General features: G+C 45.8%; 2 protein-coding genes and 1 non-coding gene across 3 annotated transcripts; all 3 read left to right on the top strand.

Moving 5' to 3' along the window:
* Positions 1–171: 171 nt before the first annotated feature.
* On the top strand, positions 172–243 carry trnah-gug (transfer RNA histidin (anticodon GUG)). Its single transcript has one exon. It is a non-coding gene; the product is annotated as a tRNA-His (tRNA).
* Positions 244–3,922: 3,679 nt separating this feature from the next.
* On the top strand, positions 3,923–10,479 carry LOC133167329 (persephin). The gene is made up of 4 exons (XM_061298063.1): positions 3,923–3,956; positions 4,856–4,905; positions 5,617–5,791; positions 9,394–10,479. The coding sequence occupies exons 1-4, from the start codon at positions 3,926–3,928 to the stop codon at positions 9,792–9,794; spliced, it is 657 nt and encodes a 218-aa protein (XP_061154047.1). The 5' UTR covers positions 3,923–3,925; the 3' UTR covers positions 9,795–10,479.
* Positions 10,480–12,285: 1,806 nt separating this feature from the next.
* Positions 12,286–17,061, top strand: rad54l (RAD54 like). The gene is made up of 17 exons (XM_061298208.1): positions 12,286–12,664; positions 12,759–12,839; positions 13,145–13,258; positions 13,334–13,394; positions 13,595–13,730; positions 13,828–13,897; positions 14,059–14,347; positions 14,425–14,549; positions 14,633–14,783; positions 14,868–14,994; positions 15,055–15,129; positions 15,242–15,372; positions 15,494–15,604; positions 15,666–15,868; positions 15,939–16,118; positions 16,193–16,356; positions 16,781–17,061. Exons 1-17 carry the CDS (start codon positions 12,662–12,664, stop codon positions 16,983–16,985), a joined length of 2,226 nt encoding a protein of 741 aa, XP_061154192.1. The 5' UTR covers positions 12,286–12,661; the 3' UTR covers positions 16,986–17,061.
* Positions 17,062–17,785: the final 724 nt, after the last annotated feature.

Raw genomic sequence — 17,785 nt, 5'->3', positions numbered from 1 at the left:
AACAATTAAATAAACAGAGAGCTTTAGCAAAAACTTGAACAGCAAGCCGTGATCGTATAGTGGTTAGTACTCTGCGTTGTGGCCGCAGCGAATCCGGGTCACAGCATTTTAATCAGGTTCTCAGTCCTAACAATTCAATAAAGAGAACTTTCGCCAGAAACCGAGCATAAAGCCGTGATCGTATAGTGGTTAGTACTCTGCGTTGTGGCCGCAGCAACCCCGGTTCGAATCCGGGTCACGGCAATTTTGTCGTGCTGTTTCTTATCTCCTTTCAGTCCATAAAAAAATATTTTCCGCCGGTTAATTCAACAACCTTGGCTTCCTATTCTCGAGGATATCTTTTTGGATATTGTGTGAGTTTTCGGAAATCACCACATAGGGGCACTGCAGGCCAAAGTACAGACCAGTCAAAACTTCCATTCATGCACTATGGCTTAATCAAATAAATAAATGAAGAAATAAACGAACAAACACACACACACACACACACAAATAGATAAATAAAAGTATCCAGGCATGTCTTTTTGGAGCTTCTGCACACTGTGGTTCAAGTGTTTGAATTACAAAGATTCGGGCTCTCCATCGACGTCATCTTAAATTGACAGTGCAAAAAATGCACAAACAAGAATTGATTACGAATCAGTGACTGGTGTGGTCTGTAACATCTATCATAAAATAGACTAAATGTTTTCCAAAAGAGATGAGATGCTTACAAACGAACCTAATTTCGATTCCTTTGTGGTATATGTGAAGACATTTGCAATAAAACACACTTAACACAATTAATCGATGCACCCGCTCATCCATAACCTTGTCTGATGGCATCAAGGGGGCGAGTTACCTTATTGCTGCACTCCACAATGTCGCCCGTAGCGACTTTTGAGTGCGTGTTGCTTCAAGTTAGCCGGCTGTCAACATTCCACAGAGAGCTCGCCATAATGATGATTAATTATAATTAATACAACAGACACACACGCACCTCCTTTTCCCCTTCTTGTTCTCCGTAATGTTTTTTTTAATGACCGTACATCTCCCGGGAAACTCTTTCTGCCCAGCGTGTTCCCGCCGCTTACATTCCTGAGACGTGAGTTCCCGAGTGACGCCATCACACTCGTGTGAGTATAACTATCTTGCCGCTTTACCATCAATATGTTGACGTCATTCTGTTCTAAATGTTATACAATTTAGTTCTCTTTTGTAAATAAAATCCAAATAAATTCAACTATTTTCGTCAAATTGCAAATGTTTTCTAAAATTATTACTTAATTGTGTGAACATCAGCAAAACGTTCTTACTTTAGTTTTCCATGTGCAGATGTGGGTTGTCAACTGCATTCCAAAACAGCAGAGGGCGCTAAAAGTCCAAACTGCTGGTTTTTAGCCCACACTTCTTTTCTAACGTTATTTGGATTAACTTTATTTTCAAGAATTTGGCACGTTGTATTTTTTTTTTAGCCAATTGAGTTAAATGTCAGCAGAATGTCAGTCATGCTAAAATGTATTCACAGGTGACGCACACAAGGAATGTGAGAACAACAGACTCATAGGAAGTTCAGCAAAAAGTCCAAAGCAGCAGAACAGGTGTCCTCTATTAAAAGAAGCTCCTTGACCTGCCCACTGTTGTCAAGTCCGGCATGCACAAACACAAAGGAGCCTTCATATTCACCGTTGGTGGTCTGCACAGCAATGGCGCTGGCTGGCCTGGTCTCGGCTCCACTTTCATCAGGCCTCTGGCCCGTCTCCAGAGCGTTCATCCATTCATTCATCAATGAGTATACAAGGGATCGTCGAGTACCCCGATGCCAGCCTTATTTTAAGGTATCTGGTAGATTGGAGGCTGCCGATACCAGCCACCGATACTTAAGGCAAAAAAAAAATCTAACATTGAGTAAGTCTGAAAAAAACATCATATCCAACATCTCTAATATATACGTATCACATCCATCACATCCGACTAGCGCCAACCCTCCGGAGATCCCGTTTCCTTTCACATCCTTCATGCCGTGTTTGCGCAGCTGACGTTCCACCGCCTGAAAATACAACCATAGCTGGAGAATTAAAATGATGTATCGGCATGGCTATGCCGCCACGCAGCGCTTGATGACTTGTTCACTGCTAGCTGTTCCAGAGCATCTGGACCAGGTGAAGTTGTCCGCGTGATAAACTTTCGTGAGGGTCAAAGTGTGATGTATGAAGGTGTGCGTTTAGTTGTTCCACCTGCAGGACTGGGCCTCCTGTTGCACTACCATTTGGGGGTCAGCGTAGTGTCAATGAATCACTGGGGTGGCCCTCGGTGGGCCAGCCGGCAACCTGCCGGTAGTCAGGGCCCCCCCCCACGTTTGTGGAGGCACACTGAGTGTCGTATAGCAGTGGTCCCCAACCTTTTTTGCGCCACGGACCGGTTACATGTCAGAAATATTTTTGCGGACCGGCATTTATATACATATATAAATAAATAAATAATACATTTATAATAAATATATAAATACGATGAAATAAAATGATACGACTGACAATTACAAATGACAAAAATAAAACTCACCATTACGTTGAATTAGTGGGAGCACTGAGTTTGTTTCTCAGAAACGAGCCGGTCCCATCTAGACATAATCGGAGACAATGACACCCGAAGTGATTAAGGTTTGTCTTTTATTGCAGGATGCTTGGTCTCCATGTGTTGAAGCAGTTTTGAATGCTTCATTGCCTGGTTAGGTAGCCTGTCGCCACATATTAGCTTTGCGGGCTCGACTGGGGAAACATGTCACGTGACCGGGACGAGTGTCTTGACCTGAATTAATTGATCGTCGATAATTTTATTTTTTTTCTGTGCGGCTTGGCGGCCCGGTGGTTGGGGACCAGTGGTCCAGTGGTCCAGTCGACCGGTACCGGTCCGTGGGTGACTTGGTACCGGGCCGCCAAGCCGTATAAATGTATTATTTATTTATTTATATACTAAATGTATTATTTATTTATATAAATGCCGGTCCGCGAAAATATTTCTGACATGTAACCGGTCCGTGGCGCAAAAAAGGTTGGGGACCACTGGTATAGGAGTTGTTCTTCTGTTGGATGTCAGACGACTATGTACCCAGAGTCGTACTGTGTACCTCGAGTACTCATTCAAGTGTGCCTGCCTTGGACAGCTGAGGGCAGAATAAAGCGATACTGTACATAGACCTGGACTCAGCTCCTGAGTACATCACTAATATAAGTTGTTCTTCACAGAGGATAAAGAATATATGACCCTGAGGAGCTTCATATTAAATGACCCGGGGGACCCGTCCCTGATCGTAGGTGACGCCTGACCTTGAGGACTGTGTAACTAATTAGGTGTCCTCTGAGAACACTTTTTCACCGTCCGGATTCTTTCCGTGCCCCGTCGGCCGTCACGCTCTGGCTGACTCGGCCCATACAAGGAAGCTGCAGAGGCTTTGAGGCTTTGAGCAGCAATCAGGAGACTTGAAAATATTCTACAGGACATTGGAGTGATAAAAAAGATGAGCGCATGTGATTTTTACATCAAGTGCTTGATAAAATCATGTACACATGAACAACATAACAACGAATGATCAATTAGCACTTTTGTTGCCATGGTTACCAGTTCAACAAAATCTGTGCTCTATTCAACCAATTAGTCGGAATGTTACGACATAAACTTGAGTTTCAAAACCAACGTGGTGTTATGAGGAGAAAATGTCATACCGTATATTGTAAAAGTTGCAAGAATAAAGTTCTGTAGTGTTTAATCATGCGTGCAAGCTGAAAACGATTGGTCTTCACAGTTTGCGCACGCACATATTGCTTGCAAGGACTAGCGCGAGTGTGCTTGCGCGTGACCGCGCAACACGGAGGCTGCACGACGCGCGCATCTGAGCCTTGCCGGAGCGCGCCCGCCCGCACGCGCACGTAGATTCGGAGCTGCGTCCATGATCTGCGGGAGCGGGAAGGTGCGGACAGGTAAGACGCTGATCACGCCGACACAATTAAAAAATTCCAGTGACGTCATCTAATTCTAGAACATTCATTAAACTGGCGGATATTCTAGAACATACTCGTTACTTGGTCCGTCCGGGACCCTAAATGTGTTGCGTGGGATTTTTTATGAAACGATTTACCGTGAAAGTTAAATAACGAAAAGTACTTTATTGATTAACAAATGAAAGTGCTGCCAGGCGGTTGCTATTTGATTGATAAGTACAATATTTTTTGTACATAATAATAATAATAATAATAATGCACAGTTCTGCACTGTACATACCAGTGCTTTGCAAACCATTTACACCAATAAAGTACTTACCTTCCCGAGGAGCATAAACAATCCGTTCCAAATATTAAATGCAAATTCATTGTCATATACTTGAAAAATTCACACAGGAAAGACCGAGGCATGTTATATCAACTAAATGTTTACCAGATCAAAAACCCAATTTCAGGTATAATTTTCATTTATGTCCATTTCATATTTTGTGTCAGTGCTGTTCTTATTTAGCAATCAAATAGAGCGTAAACATGTGACATGTTGCCCCACCATTGGCTACGTTTTTTCATATATGAAGTTGGATGTCAACATGGATTCTACAACCACTAAAGCTCATCGAAGAAAGGTTCCCATAAAATGTTGTATGTATTATTCTGCCTCCTGGTGGCCTAAGTTCTTTACATTTTATTTTATATGCACATGCGTCATATTTGTATGTTGTATGGATTTGTCATTTCCATTTGTTTCAATGAGGAAAGATGATTTGCGATATAGTTCTCGTGGTCATGGAACAAGCAAACACTCACCAATGGTGGTTTGTGTCGTTCCGAGGAACGTTCCCACTGGCATCATTGCGTTCCTCCTTTTTGTCTTTCAGATGGAAAACGGTGGAGGCACAAGGCCTCACAGCAGCTCGGGAACTGGAAGGTCAGCAAAATGTGCTGACGAAACAAACACAGCGCAAGCTTGTCAGTCAGAATACAATTGAAGACGTTAAAAAAAGCGCACAGAATCAAGTTTTACAAGATATTCAACAATATTCGCTACCTTTTGAAAACACTCGCAATTGTTTGCTGCCCAGTTACAAAAATGACTATTATGACAATAAAATAACTTAAGAGAAAAAAAGTGGAAGAAAGAAACCGATGCCATGACTCTAAAATGAAGGTACATTTTACAAAAAACAAACATTTCTAAATTAGTATATTTTAGTAAAGAAAACAAAGAAACCAAAATGACAGGCTACATCTGTGAAAAGATGAGAGAAGAAAAGTGAATTACTGTCACCAGTATGAATTGAAAACATGTGGATTATTTCATATACAGTAGGAGAGCGTGAAGCACAGTTTCCACAGCGGTGCGGCCGCAGAGGCGCTCGCTTCAATTGCAGTTGTAAAATATTCAGCGCGAGCGATCACGTGTCAATGGCAATGGCTGCACTTTCCATCGTGTAGTGTGTCACTGTGAACACACTAAAAACTGCAGACAGCTAAATGCTAATTTCCGCTTTTGTGATATTGTAAAAAAAAAAATAGAATAAAAGGCGCACTCAAAAATCAGCGCCATGTGTCTACACAGTCTCATACAATCTCGTTTTTGCTGCCAAGGCTTGATGGGCGACCATTTTATTTGTGTCAGGTGATGCTGTGGTTGATGGCGGCGTTACTAGCCCTGGCGGAGGATGTATTTTCCAAGGAGGACAGTCCAGAGAACCAGCTGGACGCACACCGGGGTAGCCTCAGGCGGCCCCCCAGGAGGTCTGATGCACCGGAGACCCGCGACCTAGCTGACCCCTTCTGGCCGAAGGCCTTTGGTAGGTTCTTCTTGGTTTATCTTTCAACTAACAGCACTTAAGGAATTTTAAGGCACCACTTCAGGAAACGTTTTGATCCATAGACGTGTTAACCTAATTTCGTGTCAATAGGCGCAATTGGTGTCATGAGCTGAGTTCTAACTTTCCAGGGGGTGCTACTGAGCGTAGCAGCTGCAGATTCATGCTTTCATTGGGCGCTTCTTCCACCCATTCAACCAACTCTGATGCTAAGCTACCTGCTACAATGCACTGGCACATGGGAGCTTCTTAATATAGTCCAGCTAAAGTATCTGGACCTTCTCAAGGCTGAGCTCGGTCACCGGAGCCCGGGTAAAAATAAGCCATTCAACCATGCAGCATCCTTCGAAAAGGTCCGTCCAGTCAAACACTCCATAATCCATGTTGTCAGGATAAGAAGAGTGGAATGCTCGCTATTTGTGGCAGATGGGAACCGTGCCAACCCACAAATAAAAAAGATCTGCAAGTAATTGAAGTTCATTATGATTACATCGATTTTTTTTATTTCTTGCCCTCTACAAAGGATGACTAATATTACTCCAACATAGTGACGAAAGGCCTCCACGTGTAATACCATCCTTATCAACCGGTGGTCCGCGGTCCTCTAGTGGTCCGTGGCGGTATTGCAGGTGGCCCGCGAATTGGAAATGGAAAATAATTGTAACATATTTAAAAATGAAATTGATATATTATTTAGACTTGATTTATTGTCCAGCTAATTTTGTGAACAATCAATTTACTTCTTGGGGTGTTTCCATCAAGTGTAGCAAATTTGAACACGTTGCCACTTCCCCAAGCAAAGTTACAGGGGGTACAAATTTTAACAGAAGCCCTATTACACTAAGTTAACCCGTGAGAATAGGTACACCCTCCCATTCCTCGCCATCAACCTTTTCTAGCCAAAGGTGATTCCTGACTGCCTCATGACTTCTTCACGTGGCTCAGTCGTAGAGTCAGTGGCGTAACCAAGCCGGGGCGAGGCGGGGTGGGGCCCCGGTTAGGACTCCCTGCGCCCTGGTTGAAAAAAATCGAGCTTTTTCGATTCTTCATTTTCATGCCGTTTTTTTCTTTCGGTCTTGCGCAAATGTGCTTGCGCTATTCTATGTGCGCGATGTTATACATTCACCCTTTGCCTCCCGGACCCGGATGTTGTTTTAGCGATCAGGGAACGGCGTGGGTGATGTTCTATTTTTCTTCCTGTGGGCGCGCGCCCCTACTGGAAAAATTCCTGGCTACGCCACTGCGTAGAGTGACAACAGTCCAAACTTGGAGATGCTGGGTTCAAGCTTCAAGCCCTGTGATCATGTCAAAGTGTCCTTGAGCAAGGCATTTTCTATTTATATTTTGCTCCTAGTAGGGCCTGGCAGCGTCATTCATGGCAGCATCAATTTACTTTTTGTGTCTTCTTTGGTCGTTTTCACCGTGTAGCATATTTGAACAGGTTCCGCCCTCCCCGAGCAAAGTTACGAGGGGCGTGGCTCGGTTATAGAATGATAGACTTCAACCTTGGGTTCAATCCTCAAGTCAATTTAGACTTGGTTTATTCTCCAGCTCATTTTGTGAATCATTTACCCATCCAAAATATGTCAAATGTAGCTGAGATTGCCAAATTAGACATACAGATGCAAATAAATAGCTTGTAAAGGTCTATCCTCCTTTGGTGCAAAATAAAATAATATTACGCCAAAGCAGTGGTCCCCGAGTTGTTTCTTGGTTATAATGGTGGTCACTTGGACAAAACCAGTTGAAAAGCCCTTTATTATACTGCCCCCTGTTGGCTTCATTGATCGTATTCGACAAAAAAACAATCAACGTGGCTTGATGAGCACTGAAATGATTTTAAACGCTTAACATCTCTCGTGTTTATACTGTCACAGCTCGCTGAGCGTGACAAGAAAATATTTCTGTGTAATTATGACATTACGTGCGTGCTGTGCGTGTCTGAACGTGGCTGCATGCGCCATCCAGTTGTGGAGGACTTGCTCCCCTGGAGAACATTTCCACAAATGTGGGCCTGCAGCCGAATGATTACAGTACGAGTGTTCCTGCCGTAAACCTGGAGGCATGAACTGACAAGCAATGCCGTGTGTATCCACGAGAAAATGAGGCCGAGACAGGCTACCGTTTTTTTCCGTGTATAGTGCGCAATATTTTACTAATTTATTGTCCTAAAATCTGGGGTGCGTATTATACATGGGTACAAAGAAAAAAATTTTTAATTTTTTTTTTTTTTAATTTTTTTTTTTTTTTTAAATAAAGTCATGGTACAACAAAACCAACAACAGGACTGACCGACAAAGTCGTGGAACAAAAAGACAGGGTGACATTACCAAAGACAGGAACAGAATGACAGTAACACATGCAATGATCCAACGGTGAGCGAGGGGCAGACAGGACTTAAATACAAAACACGTTACATCGATTGAGGTGACACAGGAAGAGCGGGGTGACACGAACAGAAACTATGGCAACCTAGACACATAGCAAAACTGGGGACGAGACATGACAAATCTCCCCCGAAATAAAACTCACCTTTCTTCTTGTTTGTTGTCAATCGCGCATCGCATTCAGCCATCCTGCCCAACACACTTAGTAAAATTCATAATTGACGACACATCGTTTGATGCGATGGTGCAATCCTCGATGGTGTGTTATTGTCAAATATTGTTTGTTTTTTAATCTCCATCGCGGACCGGACGTCATACGGAGGCCGCCATTACAGATGCGCAGAACGGTTGCGCAAGACACGTCAGCTATATAAAGAGCGAGAGTTCAGTTCTCCACCTATTAGTTTCAATTCACAGTTTAATTAGCAGTTTCAATCAGCAAATAACAAAATGCGTATTACAGATAATATTTTATTTCACAACACTTTGCCTTGTTCCTTTCTTCTCTGCTGTTCACTTCAAACACGCTCCATGCGACCGCAATGCTCTCGTATCAGACAAGGCTTGCTCGATCACCTGCTCGTTTGCTGTCTCACAATGTACCCTACACAAATCCGAAACATTTGTTGCGGCTCCGAGTCACGACGAGGGGCAAGTTTTGGTTTCCAAGGTTGTTTTTATTCCTCTTCAACGTCTCTCCCATACAGAGCCGCCTTTTTCACGTCCGCAGCCCATGCGCGCACGGAGCGCGGTGGTGCGTTTAGGGGCAGTCGGAGAAATCAACGCCAACAAAAAAAATGACATCCAGCCTAGTTAAGACCATACCAAAGACTTTAAAAATGGGACCCATTGCCTCCCTGCGTGTGTGACGATCTTTGGGACTTTAAAAAAAAAAAAAAAAAAAAAAAAAAAATTAAAAAAAAAATTAAAAAAAATTCATAAAAATTGGGTGCGTATTATACATGGGTACAAGCTTTTTTCCAGCATCAGCATGCCATTGTTAGGGGTGCGTACTATACATGGGGGCGCACTATACATGGAAAAAAACGGTAATTCATCTACGTTGCATTATTTTAGCATCGCAGCTTGAGTGCTCGGTAACGTGTACCTAATTTTTTGCCTTGTGTCACTGCCATTAAAAACGGCGACTGACCATTTTGAAATGACATAGCCAAAGGGCGTGTTGTGTGTTTCTAGAAGCATGGACGCTGCTCCAGAACGTGGACGTCGCTCAGCGCCGTTGGCGGCGCTCACCTCACAACGGCCAACCACCGACATCACACAGCAAGCCCAAAAGGCCCGACGCATCGTGCCGCGTGGAGAAGCGTCGGACGCGTGTCCGCGAGCTGGGCCTGGGCTACGACTCGGACGAGATCATCCTGTTCAAGTACTGCGTGGGTTCGTGCCGCGCCGCCCGCAGGAACTACGACCTGGCGCTTGGGGCCCTGGTAGCACAGGGGGGCGTCTCGGCTCGCAAGCTCAGTGGCCGCCCCTGCTGCCGGCCCATCCGCTACGAGACCGTGTCCTTCATGGACGCTCGTGCTATGTGGCAGACTATCCGGTGGCTCTCGGCAGCCGACTGCAGCTGCGTGGGCTGAGCCGTCGCTTTGACAATGTTGTGATGTCATCGTGGAAACTGTAGGCGGCTTGGCGGCTTCCTCAAGGTGGGCAGCTGGGGGTCCAACTCGGAAACTTCTTGAGGGGGGGCAGCGCCGAGATGCCCCCAAAGAGAGTTTTAACCCCGGAACTAGGAACTCATAGGAAGACCCTGGTAAGGGGCGAGTACTTTGGAAAGATCCAGGTTGGAGAGAGTAGAATCTCAAAGTTCCTGGAACTGATTACCAACTGGTCATTTGCTTTTTTTGACATCACTGCTAGATTCTTCTGAACTGCAATGGACAGCCAGACCTTTTCAAAGCAGCCAACCCCACATTGCCACCAGCCCTTTTATTGATTTTTGACTGTTTTTTCAAGATCCACACAATCTTGTGTTCCATGACTATAAACACAATCTACCAAAAGAAAGAAGAGACCCCCTTCTTTCACAGGGGAAAAAGGGTTTTCCATTCTTTTGAATTCAGCAGCAGAACACATGAAAGATTGACAAACTTCAATTGTTCAACCAGAACTTCAACCAGAAACTGGAGAAAACAAGCTTTAATATATCAGTGACTTTGATGCTATTTGACACATCTAAGATGTTTTGTGCTGCCATAATTTTTTGCTCCTACAGCATGCATGAGTACTCCCAAACTGGGCTAATTTCAGGTCTGAAGTGGTGCATTGCTGTCATCTACTGGTGCTTGTGCATCAGTGAAGTTACTTCCAAGCAGCATCTAGCACTCCTGTTGAAAAACGTACGTATATGCAAATTACGTACAGTAGAACCTCTGACTCCGATCATAATTTGTTCCAGAAAACTGGTCGGACACCGATTTGGTCGGAGTCTGATTCAATTTTTCCCATAAGAAATAATGGAAAACTGATTATTCAGTTATGACGTAACAACAATGGACCCTTTTGCGTAATAATTAGTGATATTTGTGATGTCTAATACACATACACTCATTAGTAAAATGGTTGTGGACCGCTGTTGTACGACACCGCTTTACTGGGCAGAGGGATATGTGAACGCACACACGGTCACTAGAGAGAAGAGTGGTGTGTTGATCGCAGAGGCGTAGCCAGGAAGTTATCCAGTAGGGGCGCGTGCCCACAGGAAAAAAAATCGAACATCACCCACGCCGTTCGCTGATCGCTAAAACAACATCCGGGTCCGGGAGGCAAACGGTGAATGGATAACATCGCGCACATAGAATAGCGCAAGCACATTCGCGCAAGACCAAAAGAAAAAAACGGCATGAAAATGAAGAATCGAAAAAGCTCGATTTTTTTCAACCGGCGCGCAGGGAGTCCAAACCGGGGCGCCGCCCCGGCTTGGCTACGCCTCTGGTTGATCGCATGTACGTCCGCCAGGCAAATAGTAGCGTACAATAGACACGAACAAAAGACAGAACGACATCAAGACATACATCACTGGGGAAAGGAAGCTTCCGAACGTTGCTTCGGGGACGGGGAAACACTAACCCTAACCTGGCTCGGTAAACTGTTCGGAGGCCGGTGTTTTGTTCAGTTTGGGGGGGTTCAAAAGCTTCGAACTCTGATTTGTTCGAACCTGTCGACGTTAGATGTCAGAGTTTCTACCGTATATATAATGTACATAAGGTACAGTAAACAGAACTGCAGTTTTCTAATTTCAAAGGTGACAGTAGAGCCAGAAGTGTGTGTCCCAACACGTGTTTACGTAGAGCAACTTTTGCTTGATCAGCTTGCCATCCCAGAGTCAAAAAGCATTTTTCAAACTTGTTCCCTGCTTTTCCTGACGGCGGTAAAATGTTGCCGCCAAGGTCAGGGTAAACAATAAACATGCCATTGACATGTCCACACACCCACACACGCACATTGCATCCCCCCGCGCACGCAAACACACACTCACTAGGAGGGGCACGCCCCAGTAGCCTCGTTTACACGCCGACATGGTGTTGTGGGATGCCAGGACAAATATAGACGTGAGCCAAGCGTTCTTCAAAGTGACGGCTTTTCAACACGCCGTTTAATTTTGGATGCGCTGAGACGCGAGACCATTAACAAGCATCATCTTCACAAACCAACCACGCCGCCGCCCACGTTCGCTTTACCACATCCGGAAATTACGCTAAAAAGATTTACAAATAGGCTATAACAGGTGTACGCCAAAATAAAAGTTAAATTCCTTGGTTACACGGTTGATTTTGTTCAAATAATCGCTCGCAACATCTGAAATATTTCTTTATTTAGGGAAGCGCAAAAAAAATTCTTGAAATAACAACAGACTGTCCAGGTGTCTGTTGAAAACCAAGTTAAAATAAGACACATATTTGATAATAGCAACTGATTTACCACGGAAGTGGAAAGAATATAAGAATTACGCAATGTATTTCTTTGCTTCAACTTTCTGGTTTACTAAACACGTCACACCCCGGACGTACCATTTTGATTTTGGCAAGGGGTGGTGGGGTTTATGGGATGAACCATATGAGATTAATATTAATCTCATCGCCTCTGATGTGGAGAAAACTGATTCGCCGGACTCTTTGTCTCAATTAAAGTAAACCATATTAGTTGAGTGAGTACACTCTAGCGTAATTGTTACTTTTATTTAAGTAATTAAAATAGCGTGTTTTTTCAGCTTTGCGCTTGCCGTAGTTGTTTAGCGCGCAGTTTGAGAGAGGAGGAATCGAGCGCTCAGCACTGTCGTCGGTTTTTGTATAGTAGTCGACGATGTACATATAGTTAAATATTCTTTTTTAAGTCAAGTCACACTTTGATTTCAAGAGCAAAACATCTCCTTGGAAGCTCGTCGATGCGCTGGCAAGGATGTTAGCAGGCTAATTTTGGGCCGAAACGCGACGACAACAGAGTGAACATGGTCAGAAATAAAATGGAGCTTGTTTCATTGGCATTAAAAGTCTCCTGTAAATTGACATATTTTGTTTTGCATCTATTGTCTTGTCACCACCCAGAGGAGGAGTTGGGCTCCCAGTCAGGTCGCCAAACGAAAGCAAGCCGACAGTGAGGATGACCAAGACTGGACGTGTGCGACGGTCAGTTAATTTGTTGAATTACCAGCTAAGAGTGAATGTACTTGAGTTTTTCTAAAATGGCAACATTACTAATCAAACATCCACCTTAATGAAATCCTGCAAGTATTTATAATTACACATAGTTGCCACAAGTTGGCAGCACAATACAACGTTTCTGTTAATGAAGCTCCTCAATCGACTTCAACACAGTTCCTTGGCACGACGATGCCGCTGTAGTTTGTCTGGTTTCATATTTATTCGTGTTGCTTTTAATGTTGGGTGATTGTGCTGAGTGATTGACAGGTGTACTGTGCTGCTGTCAACAGAAGAAAAAAAGAGCTATAGGGAGCCAAGCGACGCAACCAAGTCCCGTGTCTCTGTTCAGGAGGCCCCTGACACAGCTCAGCGTTGGCCCCGCATGCCCGGACAGCAACAAACACGTAAGCATGTGTGAAGGCGTGGCATTTGCTTGTGTCTAACTGCCTCATCACCTGATGGAAATCGTGTATCTGCAGGAGGAGTTTATTCGTCGGATCCTCTCCAAGCCATTTAAAGTTCCCATCCCAAATTACACAGGTGAGATTTTGACCAACACAAGTTTTTAAGGGGGCAAGGGTAATGTCCAGTTGGGTATGAAGGGTTACAATTGTGTACTTGTGGATCTGACTCTGTATTATTAGCTTTAGCTGTTAGCATGATGCTACTAGTGGTCCTCAGACAGAGCTTTAATCAAGAACATAACCTGAAGCTTTTCCATTGTTCACCCCCCGTAACAGGCCCGCTGGGCATCCGGACGCTGGGCCTGAAGCGAGCCGGAGTGAGGCGGGCGCTTCACGACCCTTTTGCGGACGATGCCCTGGTTCTGTTTGAGCCCGAGACGCTGAGCGCCCACGAGCTGCTCAAAATAGACAAGTAGGAGCACTCTGACAGTTACACGGCCAACATGAATCCACATGCTATCTGGTTCACTTTGTCACTCTTTTTTCTTTTGTCTTGTTGTCTTGTCCAGGGACAAAAGTCCTGTCCATGTGGTTGTGGACCCTGTCTTAGGGAAGGTGCTCAGACCTCACCAAAGAGAGGTAAGCTCCACGTTATACATAAACGCCACTTGGATGTCACTCTGTCTGTTTCGTGAAAAAGAATGTTTCAGTGTTTAATCGGTAAAACTGACCAATGATTATTCTTAAAAGGGCAAATATGAAATAGGCCCAGGGCCCTAATGTCAGTAACCGAATTCTAGGGCGTCAGGTTCCTGTGGGACTGCGTTACGGGGCGCCGCATCCCCGGCTCGTTCGGCTGCATCATGGCCGACGAGATGGGCCTGGGCAAGACCCTGCAGTGCATCGCGCTGGTGTGGACGCTGCTGCGCCAGAGCGCCGACGCCAAGCCTGAGATCGACAAGGCCATTGTGGTGTCGCCCTCCAGTCTGGTGCGCAACTGGTACAACGAGGTGTCCAAATGGCTGGGAGCGCGTGTTGCGCCCCTGGCCATCGACGGAGGCTCCAAGGACAACATTGACAGACAGCTCGGTGAGCAATCGGGCGCTGCGGCGTGGCTCGACCGCGTACGTCATGCGTCGTTACTGCACGTCGGTCGTCTTTCCTAGTGAACTTCATCTCGCAGCGTGGGCTTCGTGCACCAACGCCGATTCTCATCATCTCCTATGAGACCTTCCGGCTGCACGCTGAGGTTCTGCACAAAGGCCAAGTGGGACTTATCATCTGCGATGAGGTATTTGCAGGCCGCTTGACTCGCAACGCTGACCTTTGCGGCGCGGTCAACGGCGCAGCACACACAGTCTCATTTGCACGCAGGGCCACCGGCTCAAGAACTCCGACAACCAGACGTACCAAGCCCTGAACGCCATGCGTGCCCAGAGGAGGGTGCTGATATCGGGCACACCCATCCAGAACGACCTGCTGGAGTACTTCAGCCTGGTGCACTTTGTCAACGCCGGCATCTTGGGTTAGCGCTCGCGTGCATGGCTGGGCCAGACAGAGTTTTGAGGAGCTGTTGTAATGCTATCCAAAATGTTTTCCGTTACATCAGGTACCGCTCAGGAGTTCAAGAAGCGATTCGAGCTGCCCATCCTGAAGGGTCGTGACGCCGACGCTAGCGATAAAGAACGACAGGAGGGAGAGGACAAACTCAAGGAGCTCATTGCCATCGTCAACAGGTCTCTCCCCCCCCCCTCCGCTTTGGGGTGAAAGTGGCCTTGAGTGCTGTTTTTTTTCAGGTGTTTAATCAGGAGAACCTCCGACATCCTGTCCAAATATTTGCCTGTGAAGATCGAGCAGGTGGTCTGCTGCAAGTAGGTGTAATTTGCCCCACTAATTTTACAATTTGGGACTTTTCTGGCTCAAACGTCTGAGACCTTTCTTGACTTGAACTGCTAATGGCGCAAATGCGTTGTCTCGCAACAGGCTAACGCCGCTGCAGACGGCGCTCTACAAACACTTTCTGACGCAGGCCAAGCCCATGGAGGCACTGCAGACGGGCAAGATTAACGTCTCCTCCCTGTCGTCCATCACCTCGCTCAAGAAACTGTGCAATCGTAAGATTTCCTTGACACTCGTAGGTCTCAGAATTCATTCGAGTCTTATCTCAAAGCAGCACTGTATTTGGCTATGAGACCTTCAAATGTGGCTCTTCCCTCACATGTCCACTCTTGTCAGACCCAGCTCTCATCCATGACAAGTGCTTGCAGGGAGAGGAAGGTTTCCAAGGCACTCTGGATCTTTTCCCAGCCGGCTACTCCGTTAAAAGTGTGGAGCCGCAGCTGTCAGGTAAGACGATGCCGGCGCGAACGTCGGCACAAGTGATGCCATGTACTTGCTGTCATTCCAGGCAAAATGTTGGTCCTGGACTTGATCCTGGCCGTGACAAGGACCACCACCAGCGACAAAGTAGTGCTGGTCTCCAACTACACGCAAACATTGGACATCTTTGAGAGGCTGTGCCACTCCAGAAGGTATCCCTACGTACGACTGGATGGCACCATGTCCATCAAGAAGAGGGCCAAGATTGTGGAGAGATTCAACAGTCCTGACGTAAGTTAAAAATCCTTGAAGATGCATCTCGCCATTTTCATGGTTTCAATTCAACCGCTTCTTGTTTCAGAACCCAGAGTTCATCTTCATGCTGAGCAGCAAGGCGGGGGGCTGCGGTTTGAACCTGATCGGCGCCAACCGCCTGGTGATGTTTGATCCCGACTGGAACCCGGCCAACGACGAGCAAGCCATGGCGCGGGTGTGGAGGGATGGCCAGAAGAAGACGTGCTTCATCTACAGGCTGCTGTCGGTGAGTCGACGGGCGAGCGACGACCATCTTGAGTTCCGATGTTTTGTACGTGATCCTGCCCCATGCATCCGCAGACGGGAACCATCGAGGAGAAAATCCTGCAACGGCAGGCGCACAAGAAGGCACTGAGCAGCTGCGTGGTGGACGAAGAACAGGACGTGGAGCGACACTTTTCGCTCGGGGAACTCCGCGAGCTCTTTGCACTCAACGGAGAGACGGCTAGTGACACGCACGACAAGTAAGAATTTGCTTTTCTGCCTTATAGGGCCGGCATGCGATCACGTTTCCGAGCTTTTGCAGTTAGACATCTGCTAAGACCAACACAGTTTAGATGTTTTCTGTTTCAAATCAAAAGAAATCATGTCACCTTACTCACTTCAGACTTGCTCACGCAGTTCTCCAAAGAAGCGAAGCGAGCTTGTTTGAATTTTCTTTGTCACTCTCACTTAACTGTAGAACTGAAATGAGGAAAGAAAAGTTATATTGTTTGGTATGTTATTTTTTTACCACTAAAATATTCTAAACAACCATCAATTAAACATCTGTAGCTTAATGCTAACATACTGTGAATACAGGGTAATTGTAAGCCTCCACCAAACAGCAGTTACCTGTCAAACAAATGGCAAACGGCATCAGACGCGTGACTTGAAGCCACTTCGCAGGTTCCGCTGTCGGCGCTGCGTCAACGGCATCCAAGTGCGGCCGCCTGCGCCAGAGTTGGACTGCACCAGCGACCTGTCCCAGTGGCACCACTGCTGGGACAAGAAGGGCCTAAGGGACCAAGTGCTGAAGGCTTGCTGGGACGCCGCCACCATCTCCTTCGTCTTCCACCAGCGCTCCCATGAGGACCAAAGGGGTGTTGTTTGACTTGGATTTATTTCTGCTTGTACATTTTTTTGTCAGTGTTGTTTTTTTTATCCCCAAATAAAAGCCCATTTTTGTATTATCACGTACATTAATCAGCAGTGTTTCACAAACTTGAACTTGTGCCGGTAGCGTTACAGCAGTGCTTCTCAATTATTTTCTGTTACGCCCCCCCCTAGCAAGAAGAAAACTATTCGCGCCCCCCCTCCCCACCGTGACTATCCTAACTTGTCTTGTAAGTCGTAAAATGTTGCACTGTCGCAAACGTGACAGAAGTAACAATGAGAGCGCCACTGCCCCCTGCTGTAGTAAACGCGCAATTACGTTTTATTCTAGTACTGCCAAAAAAAAAGCCTGTTCCCCAGGGTCACACGCGCCCCCCCAGGAATAGCAAATAGTGGGGCGCGCCCCCCTTGGGGGGCGCGCCCCACTATTTGAGAAGCACTGGCCTAGGTGACTGATTCACAATTTGGTTTTGTCTATCAGAGATTAAATAAAGAAAACCAACTGGCTGATTGATTTGTTTTAATTGAGAGGAAAAAAAAACAGCAAAAGCATTTCACTAGCTGACCAGGAGATGGCGACAGCGTGGCATCTGAAGACCATGGATTGTTTGTTCTGCTATAGCCTAGGTGACTGATTCACAATTTGGTTTTGTCTGATATCAGATATTAAATATAGAAAACCAACTGGCTGATTGATTTGTTTTAATTGAGAGGGGAAAAAAACAGCAAAAGCATTTCACTAGCTGACCAGGAGATGGCGACAGCGTGGCATCTGAAGACCATGGATTGTTTGTTCTG

The sequence above is a fragment of the Syngnathus typhle genome, linkage group LG14 (genome assembly GCF_033458585.1).
Source record: "Syngnathus typhle isolate RoL2023-S1 ecotype Sweden linkage group LG14, RoL_Styp_1.0, whole genome shotgun sequence".
In the NCBI taxonomy this organism is placed as follows: Eukaryota; Metazoa; Chordata; class Actinopteri; order Syngnathiformes; family Syngnathidae; genus Syngnathus; species Syngnathus typhle.
The sequence above is the reverse complement of the archived record's forward strand: the minus strand, read 5'-3'. Positions and strand labels throughout refer to the sequence as shown.

What these genes read in the sequence shown, in the direction of transcription:
- LOC133167329 (XM_061298063.1), top strand. Translation starts at nt 3,926, where the DNA reads ATGATCTGCGGGAGCGGGAAGGTGCGGACAG. An exon ending in GAGCGGGAAGGTGCGGACAG is followed by an intron (nt 3,957 to 4,855) that starts GTAAGACGCTGA and finishes TTTGTCTTTCAG; the next exon opens with ATGGAAAACGGTGGAGGCAC. An exon ending in AGCAGCTCGGGAACTGGAAG is followed by an intron (nt 4,906 to 5,616) that starts GTCAGCAAAATG and finishes TATTTGTGTCAG; the next exon opens with GTGATGCTGTGGTTGATGGC.
- rad54l (XM_061298208.1), top strand. An exon ending in AAGACTGGACGTGTGCGACG is followed by an intron (nt 12,840 to 13,144) that starts GTCAGTTAATTT and finishes TGCTGTCAACAG; the next exon opens with AAGAAAAAAAGAGCTATAGG. An exon ending in TCATCTACAGGCTGCTGTCG is followed by an intron (nt 16,119 to 16,192) that starts GTGAGTCGACGG and finishes ATGCATCCGCAG; the next exon opens with ACGGGAACCATCGAGGAGAA.